We start from the raw sequence: 25,391 nt of genomic DNA, 5'->3' as shown, positions 1-25,391 counted from the left end.
CTTCCCCTTTAACCTGAATAGCTGTGCTTCAATGAGTGGTGCCTGTGAAACTCTACCTGTATGCTGCCTTCTCTGGATTCCAGGGCAAGATCATTCTATTTTCATAAGCTGCAGCTGGTAGCAACTAGGAATATATTTCAGAGTCCCTGCTCCTGGCAACAGTGAAGGTTTTCCAGCCCATGCTGGCATTGCCTGCTATGACTTCTAACAGGAAAGAAGGAGAGATGTTCTCTCAGTTTTTGTTTTTTGTTTTTAGATGTACTGCTATTCTTTCAGATACCTGGGTTTTGTGGGGTTTACTCTTCTTTCTAGCCATCCATGTCCATTCCTTCCTTCTAAATTAGGTCATCAGTGTTTCAGCATCAGTTGATTATTATTGTTGCCTAACCCCTCTCCCTGTCTCTATTATCTCTTCTATTTTACTTCATGCTGATTAATTTTTCTTAAATAATAATATCTAAATGTCAGTGTCCTATTAAGACTGATGCCACTGCCTGCTAGCCAAACTCATTATCCTAGAACTCTGGACTCTCCACAATCTAACACCAGTTGTACCCATCTAAACATCTGAGAATGCCCTCCCCAAAGGGTCCACTTGCTGTCTCCTAACTACATTGTGTCCATTCCTCAGCTCCTCATGCTATCTGCTGGCTCTGGAATGTCCTCACTCAACAAGTCTACTTATTTAAAGCCTGTCCTGCCCTCAAAGTGTAGCTCAAGTTTCACCTCCGTGTAAAAGCTATGTTGGTCACTCTAGGCTTCTTGTCCCCCTTGTTTCCATCTCCATCTAATGTTGTTACCTTATATTGTTATTTTAAACTGTTGCCTTTTCCATCTCTTCATGTGTATTAGCCGGCTAGCATTGTGTTTTGCAAGACTTCCTGTTCTCAGTGACTGTGTAGCATTCCTTGAACAAGTGTTTATCTACAAATGGGAAAATATGCAAGAACGAAGTGTTTAAGGAATTTTCAACATGTTTATATTTTAATGAGCTTTATTTGTAGACGTGTAATGTTGCTCTTGTAAGTGTAAAAATAAATCTATTATAAAAAATGTACCTCATTATTTTCACTGTTTTGACATTAGAAGTATTCAGAAAATATTACTCGCATGAACACAGCTCAGTTTGCTTCCGAAGTGCTTCTGTAAAAATACAAATTTATGAGACCTGTTTTTTGTTGTTTTTTTTTTGAGTTGGAGTCTCACTCTGTCGCCCAAACTGGAATGCAGTGGCTGCTCCTGGCCACCGCAGCCTCAACCTGCTGGGCTCCGGCAATCCTTCCGCCTCAGTCTTCCAAGTAGCTGGAACTACAGGCTCACGCTACCATGCCCGGTTAATTTTTTAAAATTTATTTATTGTAGAGATGAGGTCTCGCCAAGTTGCCCAGGCGGGTCTCGAACCCGCGGGCTCAGGCAATCCACTCACCTCAGCCTCCCAAAGCGCGGGATTACAAGCTGAGCACTGAGCCTGGCTGAGACCTGTTTTTTGACATAAAGAACTTTTTTATATACCCATAATAATTAGACTTTTTGGTATTTTAAAGCCTTTCAACAGTAATTATTATTTTCAATACAACTAAAAGTAAAAGTAATACATAAATATGATTTTAAAAATCAAGAAAAATAAAGCACTGAGCATCACTTTATTGAAATATAATTTATATACATTCACCTTTTTTTTTTTTTTTTTTTTTTTTTTGAGTCAGAGTCGCACTCTGGCACCCAGACTGGAGCGCATGGCACAATACCAGCTCACTGCAGCCTTCACCTCCTAAGTTCAGGAGATACTTCCACCTCAGCATTCCAAATTGCTGGGACTACAGGCATTTATCACCAGCTTGGCTATTTTTTAAAAGTATTATTATTGTTGTTGTTATTTTTTTGTAGATATGAAGTTTCACTATGTTGCCCAGGCTGGTCTCAGGCTACTGGGCTCAATCAATCCTTTCATCTCAGCCTCCCAAAGTTCTGGGATTACAGGCATGAGCCACCGTGCTCAGTCCCATTCACCTATTTAAAGTGCACAAATTCATTTAATTCGCCTATTTATTTATTTAAAAATTTACATTTTATTTATTTATTTGTATTTTAGATTCAGGAGTACACATGCATATTCATTACATGGATACATTGTGTAGTGGTGGGGATTGGGTCTCAGGTGACCCGTTCCCCAGATATTGAGCATTGTGTCCCTCAGGTAGTTTCTAAACTCTAACCTTCCTCTCCCCTCCCCCCTTATTGTTGTCCCCAGGGTCTATTATTTCCATCTTTGTGACTGTGTAGTTCCCAAATATGAGTGAGAACATGTGATGTTTGGTTTTCTGTTTCTGAGTTAGTTCACATAGGCTGATGATCTCCAGCTCCATCCATGTTGCTGCAAAGGATGTGATTTCATTCTTTTTTTAATGACTGTGTAGTATTCCATTGTGTATTATACTACGTGTTCATCATCCACTGATTGGTTGAAGGGCATTTAGGTATTCCATATCTTTGCAGTTGTGAATTGTGCTGAACACAATGAACATGTGGATGCAGATTTCTTTTTAAATATAAAAAGACCTCTGTTTCTGATGGTAGATGCCTAGTAGTGGGATTGCTGGATCAAATAGTAGATCTACTTTTAGTTCTTCGAGTAATCTCCACATTGCTAATTGTACTAATTTATACTCCCACCAACAGTGTATAAGTGTTCCTTTTTCTCTGCATCTGTGCCAGCATCTATTTTATTTTATTTTTTTTAATAATGACCATTGGACTGGTGTAAGTTGGTATCTCATATGGTTTTAATTTGCATTTCATATGTTTATTGGCCATCTGTATCCCTTCTTTGAGAAATGTCTCTTCATGTCATTTGCCCACTTTTTAATGGGGTTATTTGCTTTTTTTCCCTAATTTGTTTGAGTTCTTTGTAGATACTGGATATTAGTCCTTTGTCAGATGTATAGTTTGCAAATATATCCTCCTATTCAGTAGTTTGCCTATTTGCTTTTCTTTTGATGTGCAGAAGCTTCTTAGTTTAATTAAGTCCCACGTATTTATTTTTGTTTTAGTTGCATTTGCTTTGGGGATTTTAGCCATACATTATTTGCCTAGGCCAATGTTCATAAGAGTTTTTCCTAGGTGTTCTTCTAGCATTTTTATGGTTTCAGGTCTGTCATTTAAGTCTTTAATCCATCTTGAGTTAATTTTTGTATATGGAGAAAGAGGGAACCAAGTTTCATTTTTCTGCATGTAGCTATCCAATTTTTCCAGTACCATTTGTTGAATAGAGCATCCTTTCCCCAGTATTTGTTTTTGTCTGCTTTGTCAAAGATCAGTTGGTTATATGTATTTGGGGTTATTTCTGGATTCTCTCTTCTGTTCCATTGGTCCATGTGTCTGCTCTTGTACCAGTACCATATTGTTTTGCTTACTACATCCTTGTAGTATAATTTGAAGTCAGTGGATTGCTTTAGCTGCTCCGGCTTTTTTTTTTTTTTTTGGTTCCATATTAATTTTCTCTAATTCTATGAAAAATGATGTTGGTGGGGTTTGATAGGGATTGCATTGAATCTGTAGATACTTTGAGTAACATGGTCATTTTAATAATGTTGATTCTTCAAATCCATGAGCATGGGATATTTCTCCATTTGTTTGTGTCCTCTGCAATTACCTTCATCAGAGTTTTGTAGTTCTCCTTGTAGAAATTGTTTACCTCCTTGGTTAAATATATTACTTGGTATTTTAGTTTTTTGCCTGCTACTGTAAATGGAATTAAGTTCTTGATTTAACTCTCAGCTTGGTTGCTATTTGTGTATAGCAGTGCTACTGATTTGTGTGTATTGATTTTGTATCCTGAAACTTTACTGAATTCATTTATCAAGTCCAGGGATCTTTTGGAGGAGTCTTTAGGGTTCTCTAGGTTTAAGATCATATTGCCAGCATACAGAAATGGCTTGATTTCTTCTTTTCCAATTTGGATACCTTTATTTCTTTTCCTTGCCTGATTGCTCTGGCTAAGACATCCAATATCATGTTGAATGGTAGTGGTGAAAGTGGGCATTCTTGCTTTGCTCCAGTTCTGAGGGAGAATGTGTTCAACTTTTCACCATTCAGGATGACACTGGCTGTGAATTTGTCATATATAGTTTTTATTATTTTGAGGAATATTCCTTCTACGACTATTTTGTTGAGAGTTTTCATCATAAATGTATGCTGGGTTTTACCAAATGCTTTTTCTGCATCTATGGAAATAATCATATGATTTTGTTTTTTATTCTATTTATGTAGTGGATCACACTTATTGACTTGCCTATGTTGAACAACGCTTGCATCCCTGGGATAAAACCCACTTGGTTGTGGTATATTATTATTATTATTTTATGTGTTGTTGAATTCATTTTGGTAATTTTTGTTGAGAATTTTTGCATCTATGTTCATAAGGGATATTGGTCAGTAGTTTTCTTTTTTTGTTGTGTCCTTATTACTTTGGTTTGGTTACCAGAGTAATATTGGCCTCATAGAATGAGTTGGGGAGGACTAACTCCTCTTCCATCTTGTGGAATTGCTTCAGTAAAATTGGCACCCGTTCTTCTTTGAAGGTCTGATAGAATTCAGCTGTGAGTTCTTCGAGTCTTGGAAGTTTTTTTGTTGGGAGACTTCATTACTGTTTCATCTTCCTACTCATTATTTGTCTGTTCAGGATTTCTATTTGATGGGTTGCATGTTTCCAAGAATGTACCCATTTCTTTTAGATTGTCTAGTTTGTCTGCATAGCGATGTTCATAATAGTCTCTGATGATCTTTGGAATTTCCATCATATCCAATTTTGTTTATCTTTTTAAATAATCAACTTTTTGTTTCATTGATCCTTTGTATTTTTTATTTCAATTTCATTTAGTTCTGCTCTGATCTTCATTATTCCTTTTCTTCTGCTAGTTTTGTGTTTAATTTGCTCATGTTTTTCTAGTTCCTTGAAGTGTGATGTTAAGTTGTTGATATATGATGATCTTTAAGTCTTATTAATGTAAACCTTAAGTGCTATACATTTTCCTCTGAGCACAACCTTGGCTGTGTTCCAGAGGTTTTGAGAACTTGTTTCATTGTTGTCATTCATTTGAAGGAATGCTTTAATTTCCATCTTGATTTCATTGTTGACCCAAGTGTCATTCTGGAGCCAATTGTTTAACTTCCATGTCTGTGTTTGGTTTTACAAGTTTTTCTTAGAGTTAATTTCTATTTTTATTTCACTGTGGTCTGAGATGGTGCTTGATATGATTTTGATAGTTTTGAATTTACTGAGACTTGATTAGTGACCTATTATATGATCTGTCTTGAAGAATGTTTCAGGTGTTGATGAGAAAAATGTATATTCTATAGTTTTAGAATTGAATGTTCTGTAGATGTCTGTTAATTCCATTTCCTCTAGAGTCCTGTTTAACTGCAATGTTTCTTTGTTAACTTTCTGTCTTGATGATCTGTCTATTGCTGTCAGAGGAGTGCTGAAGTTGCCCACTATCACTGTATTGCTGTTATCTCTCTCTCTCTCTTTTTTTTTAGTTCTAGTAAAATTTGTTTTATAACGCTGGGGGCTCTGGTGTTAGACATATATATTTTAAATATATTTTAAATATATTTAAAATTATTATGTCTTGTTGGAGTGATCCTTTTATTATTATATAATAGTGAGCTTTGTCTCTTTTTGCTGTTGTTAAAGTCTGTTTTATCTGATATGACTCCACTCCTTCTCATTTTTCATTTCCATTTGTGTGGAATATTTTCCCCACCCGTTTTCCTTGAGTCTGTAGGAGACTTTGTGAATTAAGTGGGTCTCTTGAAGGCAGCAGATATTTAGGTTGTGTGTGTGTGTGTGTGTGTGTGTGTGTGTGTGTGTGTGTGTGTGTGTATGTGTATGTGTGTGTTTTAAATCCATTCTGCCAGTCTATATCTTTCTATTGGGGCATTGAGACCATTTACATTTAGAGTTAATAATGATATGTAAGGTACTATTCTATTCATCATGCTGGTTGTTATCTGGTTGCTTTGTTTATTTATTTTCTCTGTTGTGTTGGTGTACCATAAAACCTGTAAACTTTATGATTTTCAGCACTTCTCAATCTTTTGTTTTAGTATTTAGAACTTTTTTGAATATTTCTTGAAGAGCCAACCTAGTGGTGACAAATTTCCTCAGCATTTGCTTGTCTGTGAAGGACTTTGTTTAGTTTAACTTAGTTTTGCAGGATACAAAATCCTTGACTGACAGTTATTCTGTTCGAGGAGATTGAAAATGGAACCCCAATCCCTTCTGGCTTATAGGGTTTCTTCTGGGAAGTCTGCTGTTAGTCTGACTTTGTAAGTTATTTGCAAGTTATTTGATGCTTTTGTCTTGCTTCTCTTAAAATTCTTTCCTTCACATTACTTTGTATAGCTGGATGATTTTATGCCTTGGGGGATAACCCTTTTGCACCGAATGCTCCAGGGTCTCTTTAGACTTCTTGTAACTGGATATTTAGATCTCTGGCAAGGCCCAGGGAAGTTTTCCTCCATTATTCCTTTAAGTAGGTTTTCCAAACTTGTTATCTCTTCTTCCTCAGGAACATCTATGATTCTTAGGTTTGGACATGTTACATAATCCCACATTTCTTGAGAACTTTATTCCATTCTCTCTTTTTTTTAATTGCTACCTAATTGTGTTACTTCAAATGTCTTGCCTTCAAGATCTGAGATCCATTAATCTGCTTGGTTTTGTCTACTTATTAAAACTTTTCACTACATTTTATACTTCGCTAAATGCTTCTTTCACTTCCAGAATTTCAGCTTGAGTTTTTTTTCTTTTTGTGTTGTTGTTGTTGTTGTTATCTATCTCTTTGGATAATTTTCACCCATGTCCTAAATAGTTATTTTTTTATGTTGGTTTTCAATTTTCTCCTGAAGTTAATTGAACAATTTTAGTATCAACCTTTTGAATTTTATGTCCCTAATTTTAAATTTTTTATTTTGGTTAGGGTTCATTGCTAAGAAGTTGGTGTGATCTTTTGAGGGTATTGGAGAACTCTGTTTTCACATTATTAGAATTATTTTTCTGATTCCTTTTCATTTGGGTAGATGATTTCTTATTTTACGTTGGCAGGAGACTGATGTAGGCACCATAGAGTTTCCTTGGTTATAGATAGCCTTGGTGTGAGTGATTTTCTCAGTAGTCAGATGTGATAGCCCTGTGCTGTGCACCTGCACTGGCTCGCGTCATTGTGGGTGGCCAGAATGACTTAGAAAGTATTCTTAGTTGGTGTTTGGGATCAGGTCTTCCCCAAAGCTGAGGTATTGTATCTGATGTGGTTGACTGTACTGTTGACCTCTGGCCAGGAGGTGGTTCTTGTGGGAAAAAGCCAGCTGTGGTGGTGACTATAGGGTTTCTCCTTGGTGAATGTTGTCCCAAGAAAGTACCCAGCTGGCCTGGACTGAGGGTGGGCCTCTGGGGATTTCCCAAGTTTTCTCTCTGTTTTGAGCTTTTGAGGGTAGTGTATAGGAAAGGAGCTGAAACACCTCACAAATACTGCCCCAGTGGGGATTAGGAGGAAATCCCAGGCCACTGGGGTAACACTGTTGTGCAGAGCAGACATAAAAACTTTTTTAATTTCAGTTATGTATGGGTAAGTTTCTCATATTTTACACATAGAACAAAATGCAATTAAATAGTAAAGTCTTTAAAAAGTAGTATTTTTTGTCAAAAACTTAGTAAATAATTGAGGTAATATTAGAATAACCAAATATTTGGATTTGGAGAAAATAAGATTTTAAGTACATATTATTATTAATTCATCTTTCCCCATAACTAAGCCATCAAAAGGTTTAGAACTACGAATAATATTTATACTATTTTAATACCAACATTATCTTTAAAGCAGGTTAATAACTAAACTAACAACACTTAAAAATAAAAAATTAAGACCCATTAATTCAAAATGCACAGTATGAATCAGTCAAAATCTTGAGTTATAATTCATCTTTAAGGGAAATGCAATTCTATAATTTTTTTAGGAACAGAGACTAAAATTAGGTAAGGAAATTGTGCCTTATGGATTGCAGGTGAAACTATTTTAATAAATTAGTAAATATTATTTCCAGTCATTTCTTTTTTTAATGTTCCATCATTGATGTTTTATCAGTCTACATTCTTTGCATATTTCTTACAGATTTTTTCTCATTCTACATTCTTTACAGATTTTTACATATATTTTTTCTTTTTGAACACTTAAAAATATTTTCAATGACAAGTAAAAATTATATATATCTATGGTGTTCAACATGATGTTTTGATATATGTATATGTTGTGTAATGGCTAAACTAAGCTATTTAACATGCATTCTCTCACTTATTTTTCTTTTTTGTGATGAGAACACTTCATATCTATTATCTTAGCAACTTTCAAGTGTACAATGTATTATTAACTGTAGTTACCATGACGTACAGTTGATCACTAGATTGCTTATAATTATTCCTTCCGTCTAACTGAAGTTTTGTGTCCTTTGAACAACATCTTCCCAATCTCCCAACCCCTCAGTCTTTGGTTATCACTATTTCTAACCTTTTCTAATCACAATATATATGGTATTTCTAAAATGTTTAAAATTGTGCTCCTGGCTTGTGAACATTGGTCTTGTTTATATTATTAATCTGTTTAAGCAAACTCTTTTAGAGGTAGCAGAAATATTTATTGAAGCCCCCTTATGTGAAAGAATGCTTAAAGAAGCCCTGTTTTTTACACATACATATAATTTTTCAATAAATACAATCTATTCACTGGCTCTGTGGCACTTTTGGGATCAAGGTCTCAACGCTGTCACATGGCACATTCTAAACCTTCCATGAACTGGCTCCCCCTGCTTTGTCCAGCTCCATCTCTCATCACCCCCACCTTTTGTGTGGAGCAAACCACTTGGGCCCCCAGATGTTCCCCTTCTTAGGGCCCCTTCTAAGTCTGTGCTTTGAAACAGGTCATCTGGTGAACCTAGTGTATACTTTTGCCAGTGGCACAGTTCCCACACTGTTCTCCAAATTGTTAACTACCTCTGGGGACTTGAGCGGAAGAGCACCAGGGGCCTTTTATCCCAGGATGCAGAGCTCAAAGAAGTTGGGCATCACTGCACTGGTCTGTAGCAAGCTAATATCAGAGAAGGGCTTAAAACAATGATAAGAAAATAGGATTTGTTTGGATAAATCGAGGAACCTACAATACTGTTCTTTAATTCACAAATGCAAATTTAGCCAGTATTTTTCTAGAGTTGCCAAGTAAACATTGACTATTAAGTCACTGCTTACTGCACTGAATACAAAATATCAGCTTAGTTATCTGAAAGAGTGATCGCATCTTCTTTGCTTGCAGGAAGGGACTTACGTACTAAAAAGAAGTGGTTGTATCGTGTATGTGGAAGCTTGATGTCTAATTTTGTATGTTGGTATTTTTTGTCTCCTTTTCCACTGATAAGGTGGCTAACACCTTCCACGAAACATTATCTTCATGGGGCTCCAGAGACAACACCTTTTTTTTTGTTATTCCACCTTTCTGGCTACTTCTTCATCTCCTCTGATTATCTTCCTCACTTTCTTGACCTCCAAATTTTGGAGTATTTCAGGTCTCTCTCCTCAGACTTTTTAAAAAAACCTTTTCTATTTAACTCTCTCCCTAAGTGACTTCATACTGTCCTATGGCTTTAAATAATTGCCTGAGTAACTATGATTTCTGTATACATATATATATCTTGTATATCTTCAGCCCTGAATGAATTCTTCCTAAACACTGAGCTCATTTACTTAGATTCCATTCACCACCTTCACTGGATGTCTAAACGCACTGGTCTATGAAAGGCTATACTTAACAAGTCCCAAACTGAGCTCCAGATCACAGTTCCCTCAAGCTGTTCTTCCTTCAGTCTTCCCCATTGCTGAGGCAAATAACAGCTGTACCCTTGCATTCCCTCAAGCCAAAAACTTTGGAGTTGTCTTTGAATCCTCTGTTTTCACATCTATAGTGCAAACCATTAGTCTACCCTACATTATATCCATACTCTAACTATGGCTCACAACTATTTCTACTATACTGGTCCAAGTCACCACATTCTTCTGCCTGGAAAATTCCAAGGCTTCCCAATCTACCTTTTAGCTTCCATCCGCATCACCCTATATTTTGTTCTCAGTGTAGCATCCCAAATGATGCTTTTAGAACTTGCCATATTGCTCAAAACTATTCAGTGGCTTCCCATCTGACAGAGCAAAATGAAATCTTTAACATGCCCCACAAGGTTCTCTGTATAACTAGAGTATTTCTCTGACATCCCCCCAGAACATCTCCAACAACAATAACCTTCTCACTATTTCTCATTCTCCTACCTCTAGGTTTTTGCATCTTTCAATCTCCCTGCATGGAATACTATACCCCATAGACTCATATGGCTCACTTTCTTATTTTATTCTAGTATCTGCTAAAATGTCACTTCATCACAGAGGCCACCCTTATCTAAAGTATTTTAGCCCACACCTCCATCACTTCCTTTCCCCTTGTTTTATTTATTATTCTAGTTTGCATTCTACTGAAATTTGAACTTCATGAGAACATGAACATTGTTTTTGTTTACTGGGGTGACTTCAGTGCTTAGAAGTGTACAAAGTACATAAAAGCACAATATGAGGAGGGACCCCCCCAATTGGAATTTATGTATTAAAAAATGTGTATTTATTCTTACATGTTTAAACTTCAGTCACCTTCAAAGTACTCTCTGTTTGATGCAATACACCTATCAAGATGCTTTTTCCACTGCTCAGAACAGTTTAGAAATCATCAATTTTGGTGCCTTTTAGTGCTTCTGTCGTTTTTTGTTTCACCTCTTCCACATTAGCGAAAGGTTTCTCTTTGAGGACTTTTTTCATCCGGGGAAACAACAACAAAAAAGGTCACTCATGGTGAGATCAGATGGCTTGGGGATCATGCTGTTTTAGGTCAAAAACTGCTGAACACTCAGCGCAGTGTGGGCAGGTGTGCTTGCAAATCACCCATCATGAAATCAAATGCTTGAAAGAATTGCCCCCCAAAATTAATTGAAACCAAACACAGCCTCTCACAACAACTCTAGCTGGTACACTGATGCCAATGGGTTCCTAGAGCACTTACCTAGCAGGGGAAGCCTGTACTACAAGGGGCCCACTCTCCAAAAGATAATTCCGGGTATTTTTTATGATTTTCGTTTTTGTTTTGTTTTGGTCTCCCCTCGTATATATTAAATGAATGAAGATCTTGTTTTATTGTTAGAACACTTATTGTATAATCTAAGTGTCAGTTCACTGTTTCCATAAAATTCACTTCCTTCCAGAGGAAGAGGGGAGAAAAGACAGATGTGTTACATTCACATCTGAGTTATTCATTCAGAATTCAACCCCTGGTGTTCTTGAATCTTTGCTGAACTCCTCAGCTCTTCCACTGTGCTACCACCCACCTGCTGAAGAGGGGATGCTGCTTCTTTCACACCATCTCCAGCAGGGGGCGAACGTGAGACTGCTTGTGCTTCCTGCCATTTTATCACCTCCTTATAATGTCCACTGCACTATCACACAGGGTAGTGCAAATGTATCAGTTGTGACTGAACTTTTGAGGTCAAAAATTACAGCATAGGTAGGGAAATATTAAAGTTATACATGAGATATTTCTTTTCCCATAGTCCCAAAGAAAAATATTTAAGTTAAGCACTTTTCAGAAAGCCCCTTATTTCTAACTGTATATACCTTTACATGGCACTGTGCTTTTTCTCTTTTGCAAAACACAGAACATCCACCCTCCTTATAGTCTTATCCCTTCCTTAAGTAACTGATTTCACTCCAAGATCCATCACCCTTCATCCAATGGTACATTTCTCAGTCTGAGTCTTGAATAACACAGGGGGTGGGCTTTCAGCAGGACTGTCCATGATTGTCCTTGGGACTTGAGTTCCTCAAAATAGTCTGTGGTAAGCTTACCCACACCGTGTCCTTAAGATCTGTCCAAATGATAATTCTTCAGAAATCTCTTTTGAATGATTAGTTGTCATTTCAACACTTCTCTCTTTTTCTCTCTTTCCCACATTTCCCACAGGTCGTCTTTTTTTCATGATACATGTTATAATTTAAATCCTTAGGGAGGAAGTTAAATATTTACCCCCAGATTATCAAGACTGGCTTGCATGGTGTCTGATGAAGTCTGTTAAATTTTCATTTTTATTGTTATTTATTTATTTTGTCTTTTTTTCTGGCTAACTTGAATTTTTTTTATCACTGGTTTTAGCAATTTGATTATGATTTTCCTTAGTGTGTTTTTAATGTTTTTTCTGCTTGGAGTTCATTGAGCTTCTTGGATTTGTAAGTTTATAATTTTCAAAAATTTGAAAATGTTTCAACTATTATTTCTAAGATATTTTTCCTGCTTGGCCATCCTTATTTCTAAGTACATGTATGTTAGATTGCTTTGTTTTGTAGGTCACTAGTACTCTGCTTATTTCTTTTTGTAGTCTTTTTATTCTATTCTACGCACTTTATTTTAGATATTTTCCATTGTTATGTTAATTGTTTCATACTCTTTTTTTGTAATATTTTAATCATCTTTTAATCCCATCCAGTAAATATTTCATTTAAGACATTGACTCTTTGGTTACTAGAAGTGCAATGTGGTTATCTTTTATATCTTTCATTTCTCTTCTCATCATAATATTTTGTCTACCTATTTATTTATTTAGTTAACTATTTACAATATCTGTCATTTCTGGCCCTTTTTCTTTTGGATGGGTTTTCTTTTGCTTTGAGGTTACATTTTTTGTTTGTTTGTTTGTTTCTTCTAGTCCTGGTAATTTTTTAATAGATGGAAGATGTATATTTTAAGTGTCATGGATGATGGACTTTATTGTATTCTTTTAGCTTTAGACTTATTGTTGTATGTAGTTAGTTGTGCAGAATAACAAGTTTTCAAAAACTTGTTTCCAAGCATTGTTAAGACAAATCCGGAGTGACATTTAATGTGAGATAATATAAGCTCACTCCTAAGGCAATACTCACATAAGGACCCTAGCCAATAGTCTATGGGCTATGAGACCTTTATACAAGTTCTTGTTGGGACACAGACTTTCACACCTTGTATGAGCTCTTGGCCTTATTTAGCTTCTTGCTTTTTTACTTTCTTTTTATTGTCCGTTTCCAGCCTCAGTAGTTTCCTCTGACACATGAAGAGATTAGTACTCAAATACTCAAGGAGACCCCTATCTAGACTATTCTTGCTCTCTGTCATTATGAAATCCCTTTTCCTCTGACATTCTTCTCTACAAATTCTAGACTCTTTGGTTTGCCTGAACCTTTATCTCTGTCTCCTGGATTTAGTGATACTGTCAGGCCTGTGTCCCCACCTTGCACTGCAGCCTGGAAACTGCCAGAGACAGTGAACTGAAGTGGTCATAGGGCTCACCTCATTTCTTTCTTTTTTCTTGGGTAGTTTGTCCGACACTGAGTTTTGCCCAGTTTTTGAGTTATTTAAGGCAGGAGGAGAACACTGTTACTTTATCATGGCCAGAAATGGGAGTTCCAATTTGTTCAAAGTCTGACAAAGTTTTTGTTGTGAAAAATTCTGAACCTGCATACAAGTTAGTAAAATGACTTTTTCTGAGATTCACTGCTTAATTTGATCTTATTCAGTAAATATTAGGTGTGTCCTATTTTGTGGACATTTATACTCTCTTGGAATATATTATCTTTCGCATTTACAAGTGAGTAGGATTAGGCCAGGCACTGTGACTCACACCTGTAATCCTAGCACTTTGGTGTCTAATTGGAGATGGAGGGTGATGGGGAGGATTGAGTCTATGACAGCGTCCAGTTTTCTGGCCTGTTGAACTCATTGAGGACTCTGAGTCCCAAAAGGATTTGCCTATTCTGCAAAGAGCACCAAACAACCCCATGGGGTGCAAGAAAAAATAGCAGAATTTTATTATTCCCCTCTCAGTTTTTTAGTTTCTATTTGTATATATCTTAGAAACTAGACAATAAATGAATACAGTAGCATGTGTACATAAGTTAAAGTAAATTGATATCCATATATTGTTGGATATGCTCAAATATTTTGTTATCAGGATGTATGATCAAAGAGCTTGGGCATTCTTGAGACAAGAAATACAAAAAAAAAAAAAAAGAGAAAGAAAGAAAAGATTTGGAGGTCATGGGAATTGTGAGGTGGCTGTAGAACATTCAGGCAGTAACTTACAGCGGGCTATGGGGTTTAGACCTAGTAAGAACAGTCCAGTGGAGCCTTCTGTGATTATGGAAATATTTGAAATGTGCATTGTCCAATATGGTAGCCGCTAACCACATATGCCTATTGAGAACTTGAAATATGGCCAGTGTAACTGAGAAACTGAAATACTTCATTTTGTTTAATTTAAATATGTTTAAATTTAAAGAACCGCCTGTAGCTAATGGCTATGGTATTGGAAAGCACAGATCTAAAACTTAGGAGAGAGACCTAGGGTCTCTTATTGAATGCTTCTACTGGCTAAGTGTTTTACATACAATTTAAAGCAATTTAATCATCCCACTATGCTGTGGAATAGGTAGCTTTAAGAAAGAAAAGAGTATGTTCTTATTTATCCTTTTAATATTAAAAGATTATAATGTAAAGAAGAACATATTTACTATGAGATATATGTACTTCCTAGATAATCTCTGTTGGTAGGTATTTATGCATCTTTCACAATCAAGTAACAACTTTATACTTTTGTTTCAGGTGGTTTGCTCTGTTAGAGATTCAAATATTTGTTATTTTAATGCTTTATAAATATGACTGTAGTCTTCTGGATTCATTACCTAAGCAGGTAAGTGTTTTCAGAATTTTGAAGATCATGATAACTTTCAAGTTTGATATAAACTGTAACTCCCTGATTAATTACTACAGATCAACTGACTGGTCTCCCAGTTAGACCTGTTCTTGACAGATGCCTTAGATAGAACCAGACTGAGAAGATAAGTACTGGGTCCTAAATTCAGGATCTAATCTATGTGCCCGTTATCACATGACCAGGACCTAATAGCAGTGTTTTCCCCACTTCCAGTGTTAGGAGCTCCTCAATGAAACCATTTTGGACCCTTTGCTCTGTGTTAAATAAACATGAACTTGACTTTGACCTTGCTTCCCTAGAAAGGAATTTCTGTCAGTCCAAAAGTAAACCATCAGTTTTGGATGCAAGTCATAGTCCTGGGTCTGTTTTGGAAACATTGGCATGAGAGAAAACTAATCCAACAGTGAGAACAGTGAACAAATGAAAAGGTCATGTGTTATTTCTACCTTTGACCATTGAATATTCCATTCATTTAACTCTGCTGTTCTCTTAGAACAGTGACTCTCAAACTGGAACGCATATCTGAATCACTTAGAGGGCTTGTTAGAACACAGACTTCTGTTCCCCAACTCTAGAGTTTCTGATCCAGTGGTAACTGGAAAGGGGTTCAAGAATTTGCATTTCTAACAAGTTCCAGATGACACTGCTGCTGGTCTGGGTACCACACTTTAAAAATCACTGTCATAAAAAAAAAAAAAAAAAAAAGGAGAAGCTCAAATATTTGAAAGTCATTTTGGAAACTCTGGATAAAAGATGTTATTTAAACTAGGACTCAATCCTCAGAATTGAGCATTGCAGTCTCAGAGCTATTCACATAGAATTTTGTGCTTTGATTTACTCTTGATATAATAAGGCTAAAGTATGGAGGGATAAATAAAACTGTTGGGTGACATTTCAATAGAAATTATGTAAGTGAGTAAGTGACACAGAAAATATATTACTCACAAATATGTCCATTTCAGCATTTCCTTTGATTTCTTTTTCTCCTTCTATTTTGAGCACAAGTAACTATTAGTGATGAAGAGCTCTCAATATCTTTTTTTTTTTTTGAGTTGGAGTCTCACTCTGTCGCCCAGACTGGAGTGCAGTGGCCGCTCCCGGCCACCGCAGCCTCCACCTGCTGGGCTCCTGCGACCCTTCCGCCTCAGCCTTCCAAGTAACCAGAATTACAGGCATGCGCTACCACGCCCAGCTGATTTTGTTTTTTTTTTTTGCAGAGATGAGGTCTCACTGCCCAGGCGGTTCTCGAACCCGTGGGCTCAGGCAATCCACTCACCTCAGCCTCCCAAAGGCATGGGATTACAGGCTGAGCCACCAAGCCCGGCTTCTCAATATCTTACAATGAAAGGCAACTCAAAACACCCTTCACAAAAGTTCTCAACTACCTACAATGTTGTTGGCAAAATGGACATTAGGACTGGGCGTTATAGACACCAAATTGGTTCCTGGTCCACCAAGTTAGATGTCACAATTTTGCCCAGTATTAAACTCAGCATCCAACTATTTTCCACTGGCAACAGGACATCAGAATGTCTTTTCACATTAGAAGAATGGCATTGTCAAAACCAAGGAAATCAGTAATTTAACCAACTCCTTAAACAAGATTTTTCCTAGTACTTTTTTCTTAGTTAAGAATTATATTGGCTGTATTTAATTTATTATACTATTTTATATTAAATAGGCTATTCATATTTTGACACTGATAAGAACAGTTTTTTAAGGAAATGGTATTATATCTCAGTTTCTAAAAAAGTACAAGTTTAAGTGAATCCTCGTGGTCTCAAAGAGCATTTTATTTCACAATTCTTATTTTGGGATGAGAAAATTATTCTGAAATTATTTAATCTAAATTATTTAATCACTGAACTTGTTCTAATAACTAGTAAAACAAAGTGCAGGAAATAACTTTCAAATTGCCAGGTTCTTTTAGGGGACAGAGAGGATGAGTTATCAAAGCATGTTTTGAGCTCTCTGCTGTCAAGTGCAGGGAAACCAGTGGACTTGGAAATCAATGCCACTAAAGGAATTTACTTGCCAGAAGAAACAAACCAAAGGCCAGAATCCCTAATTTTAATTTTGTGACACCCTAGTGTTTTATTTTACTTCAAAGGATCTTAAGAAACTAATTTAATATTAATTCCCTCCCATTATGAATCAAGTAAGGACACACTACAAAGCTTTTGAGGACTCATAACTGGGTAGGAGGATCTTTTTTCTTCTTTTTAAATTTTTTTCTTTTAAAGATGTGGGGTACAATCCAGGGTTAAGTATACAAATGTGCATTATGCAGGTACCCTTGTTGATGAGGTGTGCTCCTCCATCCCCCAGCAGATTTCCACTACTGCCAATCCTTTTCTTACAGTATTACGGTATTTGTTCAAGGTCCGCTTATGAATGAGAACATGTGATACTCAAATTCTTTGTTTCTGTGATAGATCACTGAGTATCATAGACTATAAGTCCATCCAAGTTGCTGTGAAGTTCATAATTTTGTCCTTCTTTATGGCTGCGTAATATTCCATCATGTATATGTACCACATTTTTTTTAATCCAGTCCTTTTTCATGGGCAGCACAGTTGGTTCCATGTTTGTGCTATTGTAAACAATGCTGCAATCTTGTTCATAGAGTGCTTTGATTTCCTCTGGGTATATTCCCAGTAGGGGGTTTGTGGGGTCATATGGAAGGTCGATTTTTAGATCTTTTAGGATTCTAGTTACCAAACTGTTTTCCACAGAGGTTGTATTAGTTTACACTGCCACCAACAGTGTAGAAGTATTCCCTTTTCCCCACATCCTCTCCAGCATCGGCTGTTTTTTGAGTTATTGATGATGGCCATGCTGACTGGAGTTAGATGGTATCTCAGTGTGGTTTTAATTTGCATTTTTTTGATGACTAGTGAGGCTGAGCATTTTTTCATGTATCTGTTGGCTGCTTGTATGTCTTCTTTCGAGAAGTGTCTATTCATATCTTTTGCCCACTTTGTAATGGGGCTGTTGGTTTTTTTTCTTTTCAGCACGTTTGAGTTCCTTGTAGATCCTAGATGTTAGGCCTTTGTTAGACATACAGTTGGCAAATATTTTTTCCCTGTGTGTGGGCTGTCTCCCTGCTCTCTTGATGGTTTCTTTGGCTTTGTAGAAGCTTGTCAGTTTGATGAGGTCCCACTTGTCTGTCTTATCTCTTATGGTCTGGGCATTTGGGGTTTTGATCAGGAATTGGTTGCCAGTTCCAGTTTCCATAAGGGTGTCTCCTGCATTTTCTAAGGTTCTTATAATTTGAGGTTTTCCATTTAGGTATTTGATCCATTTATAGTTGATTTTTGTGTATGGTGATAGGTAGGGTCTTGTGTTAATCTTCTGCATGTGGTCAGCCAGTTTTCCCAGCACCATTTACTGAATAAGTTTTCTCCCTAGTTGTTGTTGGTGGAGGCTTTGTTGAAGATGAATTAGTTGTGAAATTGAGGTTTTGCTTCTGGAATCTCTATCCTGTTCCATTGGTCTGTATGCCTGTTCTTGTTCCAATACCAGCCCATTTTGATTATTGTAGCTTTATAATAAAGTTTAAAGTCTGAGAGTGTGATACCTCCTGCTTTTTTTTTTTTTTTTTTGCTGAGAATTGTTTTGGCTATCTCTGGTCATTTATGTTTCCATATGAATCCTGCATTGTTATTTCCAGGTCTGAGAAGAATGGGTATTGCATTAAATCTGTAGATTGCCTTAGGTAGAATGGATATCTTCACAATGTTGATTCTCCCAATCCATGAGCATGTAATATTATTTTCATTTGTTTTTGTCATCTTTGATTTCTTTGAGCAGTGCTTTTTGTTTTCGTTGTAAAGGTCGTTCACATCTTTGGTTTAGAAAGTTAATGCTCGCAATGGGACCAGTTCCATTTTGAGCATTTATGAAATGACAACTTCCTCATATTTAATATCCAATAAAAGGATTAATGGCCATGGTCTAATTAATTCTTTTGCTACTAAGCTTAGTGTTTTCATGTCAATGTTTATGACTATTTTTATTATTCTTAGGACTTTTGATACAACAATGCATTTATAGGTATATCCTACAGCATGTTGTGTGCTTATTTAAATAAATGATATTGACCACCATAAAAAAGGACAACTGCAATTTGCTAATATGGTGGAGTTTTATTTGCATGGTTGGTTTTGTTTCATTTTACTTTTGGGGGGTCGTGGATCCTTAGACAATCTCACAAACCTTACTGATCCCCTTTCTAGAAAAGTACATAATTCTTCATACATACAAAATTGTGGATGCAGTTTTAGTGGGTTCTTGGGAACCCTACAACTTATTCTACTAACTCCACTAAGAATCTTCTTGCTCAGGAGCCTGTTCTGCACCCTGTTGTGTTCAAACTTGAAAACAGACTGATGCTAAATTGGATCTACCTCCTTTTCTCTTGTTCCTCATCTCCCACCAGCCCTCAAGGTTGACAGACAAGTTGCTTTTCTTTCTCAGGCTCCTAAGCCTCAAGGATTTCTTTGTATTGTTCACATTACACTGACCTCTCCTTGCCTCCACACAGATATATACCTTATTTCTAACTGGCAGAAAAAATCAGAGTATTTGAAATGTATAAAATAGCTCTTGGAAAGTCATGGTCATAAGTACACTGTAGTAGTGGCCCATATTACCAACCCCACACAGTGTTTTAAATACCTGTAACGTGCAGCATAGAGAGCTCACACAGCAATTATGAATGCAGTATCACAGCTTTTGAGCCAGAAATGTAGAAAGAGCCTTATATGTGGTGTCCTCTTTAGCCATGTAAAGTGAAGGGTAGGTGGCAGGCGTGAACAACTGTGAAGAGATTGTTATTAGAATAAGGGAGTTTCCTCTTTGTTCCTTGAATGGAAGGCTAAAGTTGATGCTTGATGTTGTAAAATTCATTGATGTAAACACTTCCCAACCACAAAAACCTGAAGTCTGTAGCTTTTAGAGAAAATCACAATTGAATAAACCTTAGGTCTAAGACTGTTGTCTTATGCCTCTTAATTTCTGTATTTTTTCTGCATTTCTGTTTTTAGAGTTCTCTACACATATTGGGTATCCCCCAGCCAGAAGGGCAATGCCGAATTGAATATAAACAAAGAATGTGACAACCGTTGGGCCTCCAGAGGGTCAGGGCCTTCTGGACGAGTGACGTCACCCCATCCATCCGCTCACCTGGCAGCATTCAGACCTGAGCTCTGCTAAAACACACGACTTCACTTTGCTTTAGGACTTAGCTCAAGAAAATGTTCAAATGGTATATGTGTTTGGTACCTTGAATGGTAAATCAAGACTCTGATGTCACTCTCAGTGACATAGAGATCTGAATACGTGATTTATAGAAAATGTTTAAGTCATCAAAAAAGCATTTTAAGAAGTTGGAATTTGGTGTCATGAATAACTGTATTAGAACCTTAAGTAGTAATAATGTCACTTGAATGAAAATCTTAGCACATTACATTTACTGTAAAGGCAATATATTTAAATTTCTATTTTGAAAAGACTAAAATTTCTTGATTCTTAAAAAATGCTAAATGATAATATCTAGAAATTTTCTATTTTTCTCACTATGATTCCAACTAGCAATTGAAATTTTTAAGCTCTGTAATGTCATTTGCTATAGTAGACATGCTATTGCTAAAAATATGAATAAAATGATAGTTTCCAAGACCCGTGAAGACAAGGATCGTATCTTACGCTCATTTCTACATTCCATAATACCCAGGATTGCACCTCCTTTGTAAGGCATATTCAATAAGTGCATGTTGATTCGTATATTGATTTGTATTTTAACTAAAGTGGAAGCACTCTTTTGATTCAAGATGTTTGCAGTGATAGTTTGACAGAAATAATAATTTTGCTAATGTATAGAAACAAATTTGTGTGCCAAGGCAGATAACAGCAGTGGAATCTATTGCTTAAGACTTAATAACTGTAAAATATTTACCATGAAATCCAGAAAAGAATTCCTATCATGTTCAGGGGAAACACATGACACTAATAACTGAGTGAACAGTGATGTTATGGTTTGTCCTCCAATGTTCAATTAAGTGCTGCTTGCCTCTTTTATTTCACAGTAGGTAAGCTTTGCAGTATGTGTTGGCCCTCTGTGGCTTGTTTATTTCCCTATGCTAGGATAATCCCATGAGGTTGATAACGATTGCTTAGTCATCCATTTCTTACCAACAAGCACATAACTCCCTAGGAGAAAATTAAGTACTTTGAGGTGCATTAACTCTTCCAGACTAATGTGGTGATTTTGAAGCTTAGCTAGCAGCTCATAGCTTAGCAGGCTCAGGGATCCGTAGTACAAGGGACTGATAAAAACAGTTAAGAAGTCTACAACAGCTCTGAGAGTTGCAAATCATAACCTGGTTCTACTAAATATGGCAGATATGTTTTTAGGGAAGGCTTGTCCTCTCACATAGCTGTGACCCACAATGAAGCACTGTATTTGCATACAATATTCACTTCAGCTAAATTTGAAGTCACTCAAAACTAGTGTTTATCTGCTTATTCTTGGTCAGTAAGGATGAATGTTAGTTGACAAGTTTATGCACTTTAAAAAAAATGCAGACACGGGAGATCTGTTGTCCTTTGGAATAATGAATAGTTAGGAGGAATATTCTTGGAAGTCTCATATTTCTGTTTGTTTCCCTAGCCTGAGCTTTTATATATAAATATAAATTTGGAATACGTTCCCATGTGTTAACTGGGATTTTACTGAAAGCAGAACCTGAAGCAAGACTTGTCTGCAGTTTATTTGGGAGATTCTCCCAGACAGCAGAAGTGAGAGATCAGGGAGAGAATAAGCTAGTAGTAGCGTTATGTTATTGATACATTGGGGGCTCAGTTTCACTAGGATCACCTGAGGGCCATATACAATATTTTCCAGAATTGTCCACATGAAGGATAAGAAGTAGAAGCAGGTACTGACTGGCTCCTGTTCCCAGATGATTGATGACTACCCCTGGGGATATTAACTCTGCACTTCCAATCTTCACTTGTGTCTGAGCAGAAGAATCAGATGGAAAGGGAAGGAAGTGAAGGCCGAAGAAGGCTGATAAGAAGAAATTGTCAGCTGGAGAATGAGGCTCACTTGAGGCTGAAAAGGAAGTATAGTGAGAATAAATGAATGAGAGAACAGAGAGGGGAGAAGGCTATGGCTGGAAAATAAACTATCTCAAATTAAAAGTTCAGAGGTCCACTTGTATACCTAATCCTGAATTGAAGCCCACATCTTTAAAATAAAAAAAAAATGTTCAGAGGTCAAATGGGTGGGACAGCAATGTTCAGGGTGGGTATGTGGGGGTACCTGGAGCCATGGTCATTGAAGAGAATGGAATTCTAAATGTAGCTTTGATTCTATCATAATACAAATGTGAGATCACCTCTATGCAGAACATCTGAGTAGATGTAGCCACTGTGGCACTTGTGATACTAGAAGTGAACCCTCCTTTTCCTTATTCAATGGTGAGAAATTGGCATAATTTATAAATTAATGTTTACTTGAAATCCTGAAACAGAAAAGAATTCATGTGTTTACTGATGGAATTGCAGACACTCAGTGGTGGTGCCATTAGAAATTTGTAAATAGAGCAAGAAATTGCAGAGGAAGGACCATTAAAGTTTAAATTAGGAAGCCACCTGCCAAAACTTAAGTGTAAGCATTAAGTCAGAGATTGCACTCATGTAGAGGCACGTTGCTTTAAGATTTTATTGTGAAGAAAAAAAAGTAATTATCCACAGTTACATAACATTTTAAGTGGAGTTCTGACTAGGTATATTTTTACAGTGAAGGACCCAGGACAGCACTTGCAAATAAGATGTAGCTGAGCCCTCTGCCACCGGGGCCAACATCTGTAAGTGAAATCGTCCAGGAGCCAGAGATTGTCTCTGTGTGTCTCCAAACTACGGGTAAACCATGACTCAGCTTTCACCAGCACAGTCTCTTTTGTATTTAAGAAGTTTTCTCTTTTTTTTTGGAACAAATGTCTTCATCTTTCTCCATTAATATTGGGTTTGAGTAATTAAAATTAACTCATTAAAGTTTTGCTGTTAGTTTCAAAATCTTATTTTCTGGTATTTTAATAAATGACTATATGTTGTTTTTAGCAAGGGTACACCTTGTATGAACTATTTTCTTGGCAAAATGCCTGCTACTTTCTAGAAAACAATAATACACTTGAGCAATAACTATTGCATCACTTGAGCAATAACTATTGCAGTTTAGAAGTCTGCAACAGCTCTGAGAGTTACAGATCATAACTTGCAAGTACTTGGCAAAGCCCATTTTATACCTCTTCTTATTGAATTCTCATAATAATCCAGTGAGTTAGGCTTGTTTTTATTGTTAGCTCTATTTTACAAATGAGAGAATTGGACCTTGGAGAGACTGAGTGACTCCACTGAGGTCAGATGGCTAGTAAGTGACAAAGGCAGAATTTGCATCCAGACTCTAGCTCCAGAACATGTCCTCATAAACAAAACAGCACTGCATCTTTCCTAAAGAATGTTTTATTTTTATTTTATTTTTAAATTTTATTCTAAAGATGTGGGGTACAGTAGTTATTGTACAGGTAAAGTTTGGGCCTCCCTTTGGTCCCCGCTTTGCCTGGTTTGAGATCAGGTACCCTTATTGATGTTGTGTCTTCCCCCACCCCCACCTCACTACTGCCAATCCCTTTCTTAAAGTATTATGGTAATTGTTCAGGGTTTGCTTATGAGTGAGAACATATGGTACTCTGGTCTTTATTTCGGTGATAGACCATTGAGTATGATGGACTAAATCCATCCAAGTTGCTGTGAAGTCCATATGTTTGTCCTTCTTTGTGGCTGCATTCCATTGTCTATATGTACCATATGAAAAGAATGTTACCTACAAGACAGCACCTTTGACCATGTTGTCAACATAAGCTATACTCTTGATTCTCTCTTAACTCATAGGGGAGAAAAAATGAATGGTTAGGTTGTTCACCAGATATAGTGGTACACGCCTGTGGTCCAAGGTACTCTGGAGGCTAACGTGGGAGGATCATTTGAGCCCAGACGTTCCAGGTTGTGGTGTGCAATGATCATTCACAGTGACCTGTGAATAGCCATTGCACTGCATCCTAGGCAACATAGCCAGATCCATCTCTTAAAAAAAATTTTTAAGTGGTTACTTTGCTGTGTAGCCTACATTACAAGAGGTAGAGAAAACGAAGTTCTGTTGTGTACTCCTCAGCATTTCTTCTTCTTTAACATTCTTCTCCAGAAACCTCCCCACCTCTGGGGGAACTGTGCAGTAGTCTGACCCAGACTGAGAGCATACCAGATGTGGGAGGGAGCCATTCACTATTTAAAGAAAATTATAAGTGTAAATGTTGGACAGGTGTTATAAATAACATGCACTATTAACAGCAACTGACTTTTTTTTTTCCTTTGGAGCATTGTGCTACTTTGTTCTTTCACAGAAGTAGCCCTAGTCAGTAGAGACCCAAGAAGCTATTGAGTAAGGAAGACGTGTGGCTTTTCTCTTCAGCAGAGACAAAAATTGGCTAGATACAGAATAGCATAATATTAAGCAATCTTTCCATGTGACTTGGAATTTTGGGAAGAATTATAAAAAAGGGTCCCAGAAGAGGGGATATGGTGTTTGCTTCACAATGTATATGAATTCTCCTTTGATTTTGTTGTTGTTGTTGAAGGCAAACGTGTAATCGTAATGCATAATTAGAGATACCAGCCCAATTCCCTGGCTTTATTGCTAATGAAGCTAAAATCCAAGCAGGAAATGTTTCTTATTATGAAACTCTAGGATATTCAGTGGCTGTTGAAGACATCTTTCTAGGTTAGATTGTTTAAGTGAACGATTCTTTGGAGACAAAAAAAAAAATGTAACACATAAGTAAACTTCCAACTTCTATTGGCAGCAAAACATTTCTTTCCATGAAACATTAATGTACAGATCCCCCAGTAACAAAGAACATAAAAGCTGATAAAATCCATCCAGTGGTTTTCATGTTCATTATTTAGTTGACTGTATTGTTTGCAGAACGCATTGTACACCTCTGCAGAGCCCTTGGTTTCAAAGAAGCACATTTTGAAAGACACTGGATAAGCTCTATGTGGCAGAGACATTTAGAGCCCCCTGAATGTCAGGTGCTTCACCAAAGTCCACCACCTTGACAGTGATGCAGCGTCATGTAACTAGTTTGATCCAATGGGCTGTAGGTAGAAGTGATGATTGTCAATTACAAGCTGAAACACAGACATATGGATATAAAGTGACCTTCTTCCTCTGAGGCCATAATGAAGGAGCAGGACAGCAACAAAAAGGCAGAGCCTCAGTTAGCCTGGGTCCCTGAGTGTCCGTGAGGAGGAAACAATTCTCTCTCACCACCTACACTGAACATATAGTGTGTATGAGAGACTCTAATGTTTGCTACCACAGCATAAACTAACCTACCTGAACAATCTTGGAAATAAGATACTCTGATTTCTGTTCTTTTTCTATGTCT

General features: G+C 36.9%; 1 protein-coding gene across 1 annotated transcript in view; it reads left to right on the top strand.

Annotated features, from left to right (window-relative positions):
* LOC103259544 (24-hydroxycholesterol 7-alpha-hydroxylase-like) overlaps nt 1-20,534 on the top strand; it is an 81,841-nt gene extending 61,307 nt beyond the window's left edge. Inside the window, exons 7-8 of the mRNA XM_008057207.2 lie at nt 14,766-14,853; nt 19,926-20,534. Of these exons, the coding sequence (XP_008055398.2) occupies nt 14,766-14,853; nt 19,926-19,997 (160 nt within the window). The 3' untranslated portion in view covers nt 19,998-20,534. The remainder of the gene's footprint in view (nt 1-14,765; nt 14,854-19,925) is intronic.
* Nucleotides 20,535-25,391: the final 4,857 nt, after the last annotated feature.

The sequence above is a fragment of the Carlito syrichta genome, unplaced genomic scaffold (assembly GCF_000164805.1).
Source record: "Carlito syrichta isolate Samal-C Ts95f unplaced genomic scaffold, Tarsius_syrichta-2.0.1 Scaffold302862, whole genome shotgun sequence".
Taxonomy (NCBI): Eukaryota; Metazoa; Chordata; class Mammalia; order Primates; family Tarsiidae; genus Carlito; species Carlito syrichta.
Note: the sequence above shows the minus strand (reverse complement) of the source record. Positions and strands in the feature narration are given on the sequence as shown.